The sequence below is a fragment of the Apis cerana genome, linkage group LG1 (assembly GCF_029169275.1).
Source record: "Apis cerana isolate GH-2021 linkage group LG1, AcerK_1.0, whole genome shotgun sequence".
Taxonomy (NCBI): Eukaryota; Metazoa; Arthropoda; class Insecta; order Hymenoptera; family Apidae; genus Apis; species Apis cerana.
The window spans coordinates 26,734,120-26,748,630 of NC_083852.1; the positions used below are offsets into that span (position 1 = coordinate 26,734,120).

Genomic DNA, 14,511 nt, shown 5'->3' on the forward strand with positions numbered 1-14,511 from the left:
TTAACGGCGGCACCGATCTAATTGCAGCACAAGCGACACGCTATCGGCGTATTCCAAAGAATTCGTCGTTTTATCTTCCACCAATTTGTACGAATTATTTTTAGATTGGTGATTTCCAGCGAATAGCGACGAAGGTGAGAGAGAGAGAGAAGCACGTTGGGAAGGTTTAGAACCAGTTCAGAGACGGATGTAGTCTTATGCAAGTGCGGTTGTCAGGTGAAGCAAAAGGAGGGACTTCGTCATGGCCGAGTGATATCCAATCGGGAAACACAGTGACGGAGAACGGAGGTATTCGATTGGAGGTATCCACTATTGCTAATTAGCGCTGATAGCGTCGATAATCTGAGAAATGATTTAACGTTTAAGCGGTCTGATATAATATAGCCGTGACATTACGTATTAATAATTGTAATATAAATTTAACGTGGTATTATTTCTTTCCCAATAATTTTCCCGATAATTTACGCTCGAATTTCTCTCCACCCGATACATCGTTCTTTCGAACGAAAAAAAATTATTGCAGGCCAATTAAATCGCGAAACGATGTTGGTGGCCCGACGTTATATTTCTCAATTAGCCTTTCGGTAGCCTCCGGATGCGTGGGCAGTGAAAACAGAAGAATAATCTTTTGATCCCTTTTTACCGATCGGCGATCGGTTATAAATCCTCAAGGGAATTTGAAACGATATTCGAGTTACGAATATCGTTCTCGGTACAAGATTCAATTTAATTTTCTCGATTTCGATCCCGCAATTTTTGCCTCAATCAATATTCATCCTTGTTTGTTCGATAAAAAAAAAAAGTGCTAAAATCCGATATCTTTTCCCGTCGTCGTATCAATTCCCAATTATTACGATACGCGTCAAGAAACGTTGAAAGATCGCTCCTCTCGAAAACATCGAGACCCTGCACTTGCTAATCGAGCCGTATCGAGATGGGAAAAAATTCTCTTTCTCGATAAAAATAGCTTGTCTCCGAAATCGAAAAAAAAAACGTTTAGAACAAATTTCGACGAAAAAATCGGCAAATAAATTTATCGATTTCAAGTAAAATTTGTTAAATTCATTATGACGCTACGTCTAAAAGACGTTCCATCGAATTCGCGATGCGCGGTTCTTTACGTCGCGCGCGAAATCGTATCACGCGCTCGTATCAAACGTGACGAAATCGTTTGTGAGACGCGGTTCGAAAACGAATACAAGTAGATAACGGTCGCACTAGTCAGACGTACTAGCCCGACTTCGCCACTTTCTCCATTCCGTAACAAGTGTAACTGTGCCGTTACACTCGCGAAGTGGAAGCTCCTTTTCCAAGCCACGCCGCATCGAGGCTCGTCCCTTAACGCCGATCTCGATCGTTCGAATAATAATGGAAAGAGACAAGCGAGGGGGGGGAGGCGTTGCGTAAAGCATCGATACGTACTCGTGATATTGTTTGTTAGAAGTAAAGTTAAGCGGAGAGCTTAAGTACAAAGCGATCGATAAAGTGATTGAAACGATTTGGAGAGAAACGCGGCCGTCCATCGACTCGGTTCGTCTCGGAGAAAAATAGAAATATATTTTGACCGGCGCAATGGAGGCGGTTTTTCCAAGAGGTTGCGATTGGGTGGCGAACTTTTATCGATGTCGGTGAGAGCACGGCCGCGCTCGTATCCTATCGAGCTAGTGTGCAAGTATTACCTACACAAATACTAGCAGCCGTTCGATCGAGGTACTTTTGTTTTTACGACTTTACGAGCCGTATCGCCGATTGCTCCGTTTGTTCAGGTTCAACGATCGCCACCAGGATTCCAAACGCGGTTCATCGTCGTCTTCGAACTCGCGGCTCTTCGATCGAATCCACCCTCGATGCGATTCTCGTTCCTTCTCCTTCTTCCTCTTCTCCCACGAGTCTCGGTGGCGGACGAGGAAACTTAGGCCATTAGAGTCCTCGATTGGTTCGATAAAACGGTCTATCTTGCGCGCTCGACAAATTTACGAATACACCGATTCCAGAAGAAAGTCGGGAGATCGGACAAGATATCAGAGTCGAACGATGACAAACTTTCTTTTCGTCGGAAAATACAACGTGACGCAATTTCTGGACGAGGGAAGAGAACTTTCTTCGATCAGAGCATTTCGAAGGAAATTTGGAAATGGAGCTTCGAGCATTTGGAGAATCGATGCGATCGGTCCGTACCTACCGTGTCACTGTATCCCAGATACACGCGCGAGTAGTAGTCGTATCGGTACACACCCTCCGATAACCGCAAACATTGTGTCATTGTCACGAGAGCACGCGTAGTATCGCATGTAGGCAGACGCCGCCAGCGCGATGAATTATACATCGTGAATGTTTTCGGCCTCGAATTTGCATCGGCCGAACGGCTACCGCCTGCTATTCTTAGCCGTGGGACACCCTTCCTCCCTTCTCCCTCCCTCCTTCTCCCCTTCCGCTTATTGGACGTGGAAAAAGCGAGAGGCTCGCAGTCGTCGTCGTCGCCGTCGTGGCCGTCGTCTTCGCTCCCTCTTTCTCCCTCGGTCCCAAAAGGAACAAGGGAAAGAAGGGGCAAGATGTACGACCTTATGGACCGGCCATCGTTTCTAGCTGCATGCTAAACGCTCGCTCGCTCGCTACGTGCGGCGAGCCGATGCGATCTCGATGAAACTAGAAATTAATTGTCCACGGTCGCGTGTCCACCAGCCTGAATTAACGAGCCAAATTTCTCCGGAGGGCCTTGCCTTAAAGGACACGGCATCCCTCGTATCAACTCGGTAAAATTAGAATCGCTCTTCCGTCGAAACGAAGAAGAATTATGGAAATTGGCCCGAGGTATATATATTCATTGTTCGAAAAAAAATAAGCGTTACGTTATTGTTATTAGTTGGCGTATCTCCCTTCGGGAATTTGCTCGGTTTTATCCGCGAATTCGATCGTATTGAATCACGGCCGATGTTTGGACGGCATCACAGCGCTTCCACCGGGGGGCGATAACGACGTTTATGATACGTGGCGCGAAACAGGAGAGGCTGGAGTATCCGCGAACGGAAGTTTAAGGAGTGGAGCCCCTTGTTCTGGCGCGTTCCTCGCGAACAAGGGGTCCAGAGAGAGGGAGGAAGGGAGAGAGGACGCTTATCGCGAGACACGCGCGATAATAAACGTCTGGTTTACGAGCGTGGAAAGTAAGTAAGTAAGTAAGTAAGTAAGTAGATAGCGGGGACCGTGGCGAGCAAACGAAGGGGCGAGAAAGAAAGGGCGAGACGTTTGTTTTGCACGCGCCGCCGGAAACGAAGCTCCCCCGATAAAAGGGAGGAGTTACGATCGGTGCTCGAGTCGGAGAAAAGAGATTGGCAACCGCGCCCGTGTAACGCGATTCGGATCGATATCGCATTAATTGCATGCCTTACCGATTGTGCATTCGCGGTTTTACCAGGAGGGTCATCGATGACGCAAGCTCATTCTCCTCCGACTTTTTTCCAAAAATCTTTTTTCTCCTCTCCGCCTCGATTATTCTCGCGTTAAACGATCGACGCGCCGGATCTCTCTCTCTCTCTCTCTCTCTCTCCGCCAATTTTCCAACGGCGAACGTGATTCTCGGTCGGAGTCCCTCCCTCCCTCGCGAGCGAAAGAACAAAGAAACGCGGCGCGTGGATAATCGGTGCAAAGGAGCGGCAAATAGTCAATGCGCAGGCACTAAACCGCAAACGTGGTAGAAAGTGAAGGAAAAAGGGAACCGTGATCCGGATTCGTGCGGTGTCTCGAATAAAGACGATACGGACGGTGAGAGAGAGGAAGAGAGAGAAGAGAAAGAGAAACGCGAAAGGGGAGTAAAAAAGCAGACGCGCGTCGGACACGCTATAGCGACGCCCCCGTTGTAAATTAGCTCGCAGGAGGTGAACGGGGCGCAGGTAACTCGCACGACACAGACAAAGCGGAAGAAAAAGAAGAGAGAAAGGAACCGCGAGCGAAATGTAATTGTGCGTGCGTCGTCGGAACAGGGTCGAGAGGGCTCCCCTCCCCGCCCGACTAATTAAGAGCTCAGGCTAATTCAATTATAATTTATACCTCGGAGGGTGAAGGCCTCTTTGGAGCGGATCCTCTCTTCTCGCCGGCTCCTAGCTACGAGCGATCAATTATACACGGCTAAACGCCACATGTCCACCGAGTATAATAATTTACAACGATTTCGACCTTTCGTCGGCCGAGTCGAGCAGCGTCCACGGGGGATGAACGAGATCACGAGGGAGGAGAGGCAGATCGAGACGTTCTAGGTGATTTGTTTCCAGCGTTCCGCCCATCGCCGTCTTCCACCAAACCCACGTTTCTCTCCTCGTCACGATTGCTGCAGCCGCCAAAGAGAAACCACGCGAGAGAGAGAGAGAGAGAGAGACGAAGTCACACGCGTCGTGTGGGCGAGATGCACTCGGGGTGACGCGTCCTTGAGATACGCTTAGAAATCGGTATTGTACACCGCGTACGATGAAATATTTCTACACCTTCGCGTCAAGGACTTTAACCGTACCGCTGGCTGTCAGAAGAGGTCTGCGTAATTGCGTTAATTATTCGTTGACCTGAATCGAACGAAACGCTCGTAATTGATCGCTTCGATTTATCGATTCGAAGAATGGAACGGAGTTTCCATCGATCGATCGTTTCGTTTCGCTTCGTTTCGAATCGAATCACCGAACGAAAAATTAAAATCCTTTCCTTCTCTCCTCTCCGATCTCTCGAAATTACTTTTCCAATTTTTCCTCTTTCCGAAAAACGACATCCAATCCATCGAGATTATACGTAGACACGGTGGAATCCGAGAATTATTTATCAATCGTACCAAACTACTCGGTCGATAATAATTTCTCCTCGTCGGAACTTGCCGGTGTGGGAAACACTGTTAATTAAACGCAGGCGAATGTGAAACGCGTTTCGAAACACGATGGGTAAACTAGTACCTCGATCGTCCAATCAAAATTTTCCGTGCTCGCGGTGAAACGGGTCCGCTCGTTTCGTAACGATCGATTAAAATTCCATCGGTTAAAACCGGCAACAAAATGTCCCTACAAAATCGACGAATGACACCCGCGTACGCTTGTTCCCCTTGGTGCACGCGTGCTGGCTCCTGCTGCTTTTTATCGCCTCCTCGGCTCAGCCGATCCAACCTAGACGAGCAACGGCGCAATGATCCACCTTTTCCTCGATCGCGTACGAGTCCCTTCGTAAAGAGAAAGAAACGGACGCGAGCACTAATCGTCGGGGCAGATGTGACGGGTATGATCGGCACAATCGAAGCCGTTCCGTCGTCGAAAATGCAAATCAGGAGAAAGCTCGGAATGAAGATTCGCAGAAGTCGACGAGTCGCGTGACTCGCGTGCATCCATCAACGATCCCGGGCTGTGCCGGCGCACGAGCGTCCACATTGTGTCGGAACACAAATTTTATAACCTTATTCCGTGTCAACGCGATCGATGCGAAGCTTGTATATTTATAAGTTTCGATTCCGTCCGTTTCCAATAACTCTGTTTATGAACCGAATATTTGTTTCTCGCGCATACTTCGTCCCAGCCTTTTCTTTTTATTCCACGAATATCATCGATACCGCGAACGAAATCAGTCGAGGTTTACAAATTATTCCGCGAAAGAATGAAAATATCGATAAAAATCCGCGTTTAAAAATTTCTCCGCCGGTACGATCGTTAGTGTATCGTGCGATAAACTGGCAACTGGTTTCAATGGAAATTACGCAATGCACGATACGAGTGTTCATTTTTACGAGAATGTTTATCCACCGAATGGAACATCTAACGTTTCCGCGCAATTGCGATATCGGGAAAAAGCATTGGAATGAGAAAATTCCGTTACTCTGGAATAAAAACTGGAATAAAGATTCTTGGCGTGTATTTTTTTCGTAATCGGAAAGAGAGATCGAAGAAGAGATGGAAGATGATGGTCGTGGATAGCGAAAGCGGAAATGCAAAGACGGGGAATCACGACGCGGCCGTTTCGAAACGAGCGGTGAACAACGAAGAAGAACTCGGGGCACAGTGACCGCGAGTCTAGACGTTGACAAGGGGAGAAGCAAAGAGAACAGAAAAGATGTGCTTCGTGTTCCCTCTATAAATACATTTACCTTGTTTGCGGAGCACTTGTAGTTGGCGGCTTGTATTCGTGGAATGCGACTCACCTCGTGTTTCGATCGGTTTTCTCCCGAGGGACACGCGGTAAAATTTGGTCGAGAAGAACGTCGCTCGAGAGTTTCGAGGCGACCGTTTCTTACCACACACACACACACATGTATATGTATACGTATTGGTCGGTAAGCGTTTCACAGTTATTAACCTAATTTCAAATTTCTCGTCCGTCGCCGTTTTGGGAAAGCGCGCCTCGTCTCGTTCGGCAAATGCTCTCGTTTACGCACCATCGTTCAATCGTATTTACCCACGATGGAGGCAATAGATTAGATTGCCATCGAATGCACGCTAAGCATGCGCGAATATTATTGTTCGCAGTATCTCGATTACATTTCTTCGACTATCTACGATTCGACCAACGTCTTTATATATATATATGTATATAATACGAAGATATCGATAATTAAGTTTTCAAGTACTAATACCATTTCTCAATTTGTCCCCGTGGTATCATAGGTATTATAGGAAGGTATAGATTTCTTTGGAAAAAAACTTTCTTCCCGAGTTAAAGCGCTCGTTAAATTTCGTAATACACGAATAGAAACGACCATGGAACGGCAATATTATTGATCGATCACGCGGTATATGACAAACTTTATCGTCACGCACGATTTTGCGTCTCGAAAAATCTAAGCATTCTCCGTTTCTATTGGAATTTTTATGACCCGTACGTATAGTGTACAGAAATTTGATTATAAAATTTATAGATCTCGTTACTATAACTTAGGAATGTTATCGTGCATTTTTATTAACTTTAGTATCATAAACCGGAATGGCAAAACCTGGCCTAAAATCGCAATCTAAAATAGTTGGGTGATAATTTTAAAAGTGGGCGAAAAATAGCACGCAAAAGGGAAAGAAAAAGAAAAAAAAAAAGAAAAAAGAGAAAAGAAAAGCGACGTTGCGAAATTAATTGGCGGAATAATTATTAGAAATGTATCTGGTGATACTGAAGAAGAAGAAGAAAAATCGCGTTGCACGAATAATGTTATTCATAGCCGAAGACTTATGGTTTCGTTAATGGAGCGGAGAGCAACGAGAGCGAACTGTCCTCGTGCTGCAACGACATATTATACGTTCTTCTGCCGATAATGCCTTTGGTCAATAGTCGTGAAGCTCGAACGACACGCACGTAGACGCACTCAGCAGGGCATATACGAGCTCACAGCCTTCGCGCAATGCTAACAGGCCTTTGCGGAAAAAGTTGGCGCCAAAAATATTTACCGTCCGACGGCCACTATACGTGAGAGTACTTCAACGCGGATAGAGACGCGGAGAGTCATCCAAGTTACATCGGCTATTTTTTTCATTTTTTCTCATTTTATTTCTCTTTTCGCTCTTTCATCGGAAATATCGTCGACTAATAACGAAACGATCGGCTCGAACCGACAGTTCGAAATCGCTTTCTTCTTCTTCTTCTTCTTTTCTTTTTCTCTCCCCCTTCTCTCGATGCAGAAACTATGCGTGTATCGAACTTGCGTTAAAAGCGCGTCAAGATATAAACTCGTTCGAAAGATCAACACTTTATCGCCATATCTTTCTGAAAAAGATATACACTTGGTGTATATATATAGTTTGAAAAAATATCGACGCGATTTAAGTTCGATCGAGCGATCTCTGCTTTTTAAAAGTGTCGGAGAACAATAGCGTTAGTGATGTAACTGCAAATGAGAAAAACTTACGTAGATAAACATATTTTCCTCTCGTGCCTCGTGCAAAATAAACTGTCATTAACGATCGGTAAATTTCCAGACGGACACATATACAAATATATATATATATATATATATATATATATATGTATATCTATAATTTCAAAGGACATGATTTATTCATCACAATCGACGTCTCTTTCATCGAAATAAAATTCATAAACGGAGAGCAAAATTTGGATATATATCGAAATACGATGTACCAAAGTTAAGCGATTAAACTTAATTCAGTTTTAAATATATAACGTAAACATGATATCGTTTCGAATCAGAAGCGCTATTATTGAGACGAAATGATCTTTATTATTTGCAAACGATCTGCGCGATTTATAGATTTGGAATAATTATGTATGACGATAATCATCCATGAAAGTTTGCTCTTTCGCGGCAAAAAGTATTGGAAAACGTGGCGCATGTTCGATAAAGTTCAATTCGGTACTGTGTATTATTTTCATTCTCCGCGACATATAGACGCCATTGTATTTCCAACCGATAATCTAATCTGATGATAATACTTTGTGCGTGTGTATGTGTCTTCACGTGGGTGTGCGAATCACGTACGAAACAAAGAAATAAAACGAACAAGAAACGATGAAGGTAAACGAGAAACGAGGGGAAGAAGAAAAGAAGAAAAAAAGAAGAAAAGAAGAAAATTACTTTAATTTAAAAGAGTCGAGATGATAAAACGGATTTTTTTTAAGGAGAAACGAGGATGGACGATCGAAAAACGAAGTCTACTCTAAATTTAATCGGACAATGTTTTCGCAAAATCACGCGGTCATCGATCGGTAGTTATGTAAGCGCCATACAATTCTATCGAAACGCGTACACCTAAAGTCTTATCGAGATTGCTATCGTGACCGGTAAAAGACAAGTGAGTATTCGTCTGCTAAATGATAGGTCGAGAAGATTATCGTCTGGCTGATAGAAAATTGCCGATTTAAAAATCTACCCAAGAATATAATAATAGATACACAAGTATGCGCGCAAGTAATACGCGACGATATATATGTATATTTTTTTTTCCTTTCCAACGATAACACCGTTGTAACGTTTAACTAATTAGTACCGGTTCTACATTGTAATTACGTTAAACGTTGCGTTACGTTATCGTTCATCTCGAGCAATAATTAAATTTAACGGTAAATCTTACCGAAGCTCGAATAAAATTTTAACGGATTTATCGATATCGTTAAAAAAACGTTCGACAATTAATAATACGTTTGAACGTGTTTTTTTCGCGACAAAATAACAACGATTTAAATTTATTACGGTCCCGAACGGAACCGTTTTGAAAACACGGAGGAGAAATTTAACGTTATTCGACGGAATCGATACGTTTATTCATAAATGCGTTTAATCGTTCTCTGTATACGTATAATCGGTCCCATCTCGAGGGGCAATCGTTCTCGAATATCGAACAACCTTTGCCTTTCGATTCGTGGATGAATTTACCTCGATACAGATCACATAAGTTATATAGGTACACGTAAAAGTGTAGCGTATAAACGTATAGGCGCAGTCCGTTATGCTGGCACGAAAGGTATATCACTGTGCTTTATCGCGGCCATTAAGGAGACATTAAGTCGGTTGTGCCAAGGAGAACAGCTTGACGGAAAGGGTAAAAATGATTTGGTGGTTTCCGTTTCGAGCAACCCCTTCGTACGCCTACCCGTTATGTATATACCGAGCGTTGCACGATGATACCATAGATGATACCATTCGATACGCGTGACAACTATTTTTTCTTTCCTTTTCTTTTTTTCTTTTTCTTTTTTACGCCACGCATCTATCTTATCGTTATCTATTGTTGGAAAATTCTTGCGCCTTCGCGGCTTATTAATGACGATAATGCGACGATCGTCGAGCCGAGTTTAGAATAACGTCGATCGCTTTTCTCCTTTTCCCTCTTCTTTTTCTTTTCCTTTTTCCTTTCTTTTTTCGGAGACACGTGTGAAAAAAGTTCACGAAAACACGAATAATACACACATGTACATGGGCACGAGTCGGATGTCGCACGAATATATATTTCACAGAAGCAATGATTATATCGCGTAGCCTAGCCTCGTATAAATCATCAAAGCGATAAACCGTGAAGTAACAATCGCGCGAGTGTGGAGGAATAATGGGAGCACCGTGTCGCACGAGAGTCGCCGATTCCTAGAAGATCGATCGATTTTGTGCACGTAACGTAAAGTAACGTAACAGCGAAAGCTTCAACGTCGATCGAAAGGGAAGGCAGAGAGAAGAGAAAAGAGGTGCGTAGCGTGTTTCGAGGTATCGAAAAATCGGGCGAAATAATATCGGCGAGGGGAGCGAAAGAGAGGGAGAGGCGGAGAGCCGAGAGAGCGCATTAACATTCCGAACATAATTCGGACATAAATATCGGCTCGTAAGATATGCAAAGTGTGATCAGCAGAAAATATCCGGCAATTATATTCACTTTGGACGCCGGCCCGACCGCAACCTAGTTGATATAGCGCGTCGATCGATCGAGACCCTTCCGTTAAGCGAATCCGTAACGAACGTGTCATTTGCGAAACAGTGACCCTTCGTCGTATCGACATCGTCGATAAAAATAGCTGCGAGCTCGATTTTACGTAACGATATCGCGGAAGCGAACGAGTACCTTCCTAGAACAAAACCTTTTCGCTCTTCTTATATGCTTGTATGTATATCATCGTCGGACCAATCGTTTCTTTAGACGTAAAGAAAGATTTTTATTGTTATTATAGATTGATATATATATATATATATAGGAAATATTAATAACTTTGTTTAAACAGTTTGAAAGAAATCGCGAGTAAATCGATCTAGATTATGAAATTCCTCGTAGCAATAATTCTTCTTCTCGAACCGTGAATATTTTCATTTTCACGTTGGTTTACGCGACGTATCGTATCATTTTCGAAGCTTGCATCGTTCGATTAAGAAGAATGGTTTAAAGATATCTCTCTTTTCAAATATTTTGCGAAATAGTCCGAGTTTGCATTACCGAATAACACCGATATTATTAATATATACGTTCGATGGATGGAAAAATTAATGACGTCTCACTCGAGCCATATCTAAATTTACGTCGCTTCGTAAAAATATATTCGATAAACTCGCGATCATCTTCGTTACAAAAAAGAAAAATATTTCCTCTGGCTCCTAGTCCAATTACGAGTACTTATCTTTATCGAGGAATTTCACTAGGCGTTCGTATTTGCATATCGCGATCCCGTATCGCGCATCCCGTCTCTCATTCCATTAAAAAATTCATCGTTCCGCGAACAAAGCGAAACAACGCGTTTCAAGTGGAACAACGTACGCTTTATGAGACGCGCGTAGAAAACTATTTCGTCATGGTGTAAAACGTATACAAAACGCAAAGAAAAAAATTACGTATCGTTTATTAACGGATGGCGCGATATCGATGCTCGATCCATATCGACGGAGCGTGACGGACTCGGTCATAATTATATCGTATCCGAGTTGATTATTGGTGGAAAATATTCGACGAATTTCGAGGGGGGAGGATCGGGTTTCGTTGGGACGCGTGGAAAAGGGGGGTAGGGGAGAAGATATACGAGGAAGAGGGACGTGGAAAGGCGGCATTGGCTGCATAATAAATAACGAGTCGATCGTCGCGCGTGTGGCAATTCCGGTGGATGATGGTACGTCGATACCGCTGGCCCGCACACGGTCCAACAATTTTCGCTCCCGATGGAACGCCTATGATTATCAGTTACAATACTGATATATCGTCGCAGGAGTGATTATTCTCTGATTGAATATGTAATTGCAACCTGGTCGGCGCGAAATAACAGGCCATTAAGCTCGATCCCACGGCCGCGATCCCGTGCAAGAATATATTTCTTTGTCGACTCTTCTCCTTCCCTCCTCTCATTTTCTATCCTTTTAAACGTTATTGTTTCAACGTTTACGCGAAAATTAATTAAACGAGCCGAACGATCGAACGAAGAGAGCGAATCGAATTTTTCTATCGGTCTCAAAATGGCAGCCTCGTTATTATCAGTTATATCGTTAAAGCGATACATCGTCATTAGGATTATTACTCTCCGATTGAATACGTCCGTTAAGTTGGCCCGCAGTGTGTTCGAAATAAGGGGCCATTAGGGTTGATCACGCGCGAGAGTAGAGGCGTGAAATCTTTTTCTCCACCCTAATCGATCGGGCTATTAAAGCCAATCGAACAACAGGTCCGCGAATATCTCCAAACGCAACCTCAAATTTACCGAATTTCTCGGCCTAGGTGCTCTTTCCGCGTAAAACGGTCCACCCGAAATCGTTTCGAGCTAAATCCCACTTTGTCCCAATGTCCCCCTTTTCCCTCTGCGATTAATCCTTTCTCCTCCCATTTTCCTCGTTACCATAAATAAAAATATATATCCCAGTTACGCATTGAGCAACGTTTTAAGTGAAAAAAAAAGAAAAGTTGAACTTATCCACGTTCGATTAATATTTATCGATACGTATGGACGTAGCGGTTGATACACAGTGGATACTTCAGAGGCACTCTGTAACCACCGAGTCGAGGCCGCCCGCGTCGTGAACTCGAGATGTTTGTTTGGTTTTCCCACGAAGAATGCCGTGAAGCACACTCGAAACTCGGGGGGACGGTGCACCGTCAAGTATCCGACAGTTTCCAAGACTAGATACTTTGATCGTCATCGTTCGCCATGTCCTGGAATCGAGGTGCAACGAACAAGATACGAAGCAAAGTACCGTAATAACCCAGGCCGATCTCCATCGTGCTCACCTCGCGTATAACAGTCAAATAATACAAGTTTGCTGAGCATCTCCAACTGATAACTGTAAAATTCTTCCCAAATTTCGCAATTCTCTATCTTCCTTTCTTAATCCAGTTCTTCGATCGATTCGTAATCCGTTTCCGAGGTCAGAAGAACTTTACTTATTACGAGGATGTAGGAGCGAAATACCCAGAAGCCAGGAAACAATAACGAGTTAAATCTATCCGATAACTGAAACAACAATTTCCGCAAATGCTGTTGCCAACGTCTTAAAAATTACAGCCAGGCTGTCTGCTGGTAATACCCCCTGTTATCTACCTATGTGATATTTACAATACCGCTATCTAACAGTTATGCGAATACGAGCATTGCTTTCTGCGATTTTCAATCCCATACGAGCGTGTCATCATGTTTGAAGTATTATACAGCTCGGAGGAGACGAAAAATTTGAACGAGCGGAAAAACTGTGCACGACGTTACGTACGTACAAAGTCCACCTCCGACAAGTTTTCAGACGTACCAGCCCGTTGTGGTCGATAAGGAATCAGACAGGTAGAGGCCAATTCGACAGATGCGAACTCGTGAATTTTTTAAACGCGAGAGGTCGATGTCTCCGCGATGGTCGATATTCTTCGCGACCTTTAAACGCCGCGGAGTTTCGTCCGATTTCGATTTCCTCTCTCGTTGATAATTGAAAGAAGCCAGTTCAGAAAGAAGAAGAAGAAACGACGAGATGATCGTGGAAGAAACAATGAATCGAATCGTTGTTGCCGACAATGTCGATAGACAGAACGAATTCCGACATCGATCTTCCTTTAAATATTTAGCTTCTCGATCACTGACCCGTCTCAACGAGATCGCGATTGCAAGCGCAATCATTCCGATCACGTGGCTCGTGCGGCGCGCGATGCGCCGGCGACGCCAGTTCGATGTAGCTGACCGATCATGCGATACTTACTTTTACCACCGAAACACCGAGATAAGGGGAACCTCTTATCGAAACCCCGTATCGTATTTCCGAGGCGAGACGACTCGCTCGTATCAACGCGCGCTCCTCTATCGCCAGATTTTTACCTCTCTTCTTAATTTTATCTCGCGTTTCGAGTTTCACGAGGAAACCGGGCGGCATTCGCGTAGCACACACGTTTGGAAAAAAGAAACCTACGTTTCTCGATTGCGTTTGCGCGGGGAGAGAAGCGGATAATAATAGGAAGCATGGCGGCAACAGCTCGTAACAGTGGAATTTTTAGTTCCGTTTGTCGGACGGGTTGTTGGGGCGAGTTCGATGGCCGGCAAAGGGTTGCGCAGGAAGCGGACAAAACAACACGCGAGAAACTCGCGACAAGTCAGCGAAAAATAAAGTTTTCGCGGCGGCGGCGCCCGAAAACTTGCGAAAACTGCGAGTATCGCATGGATTCCCAGGTTGAGGGGGGTAACTACGTCGTGAAGGGGGGGATACCGATAACCTGAAGTCGATGTCCTCTGGGATGAGGATCCCCGCGATCGACTCGATAAGTTCAATTTGTAAACAGGACGGTCAATAATGGGGGGTTGTTACATCTCGAAGAGTTTGACCAGATGGAAAAATGGGACGAGAACAACGGGATTGTACGAACTTTGGCATCGCGATACGCGCTGTTGTTGCGAAACGTGTTACGCGGCTACGGAATTTTACAAACATCCGTTAGAAAAAATATATATATAAAGTCACGGAAAGTTTGCCAAAAAATGTTGAAAAATTCCACGTTCGAGCGTATTTAAAGCGTCAAGTTCGACATCGAAGAAACAACCGATGTAATCTATCTATTTACAATTTTATTTATTTATTAGAGAAAATGTTGGAAGGAAAAGTGTACGCGTACGTGAAGTGAGAAAAAT

At 44.1% G+C, this 14,511-nt stretch overlaps 1 protein-coding gene across 7 annotated transcripts in view; it reads right to left on the reverse strand.

The window, feature by feature from the left end:
- The window catches only part of LOC108004314 (fibroblast growth factor 17), an 81,627-nt gene that overhangs the window by 23,411 nt on the left and 43,705 nt on the right, over positions 1 to 14,511 (reverse strand). Inside the window, exon 1 of one of the 7 annotated variants that reach the window (XM_062087139.1) lies at positions 7,847 to 14,494. The exons of 4 other annotated variants lie outside the window; for them this stretch is intronic. In XM_062087139.1, the coding sequence (XP_061943123.1) occupies positions 7,847 to 7,989 (143 nt within the window). In that variant the 5' untranslated portion in view covers positions 7,990 to 14,494. 2 more of the 7 variants (XM_028669971.2, XM_062087142.1) reach the window with 2 other exon arrangements.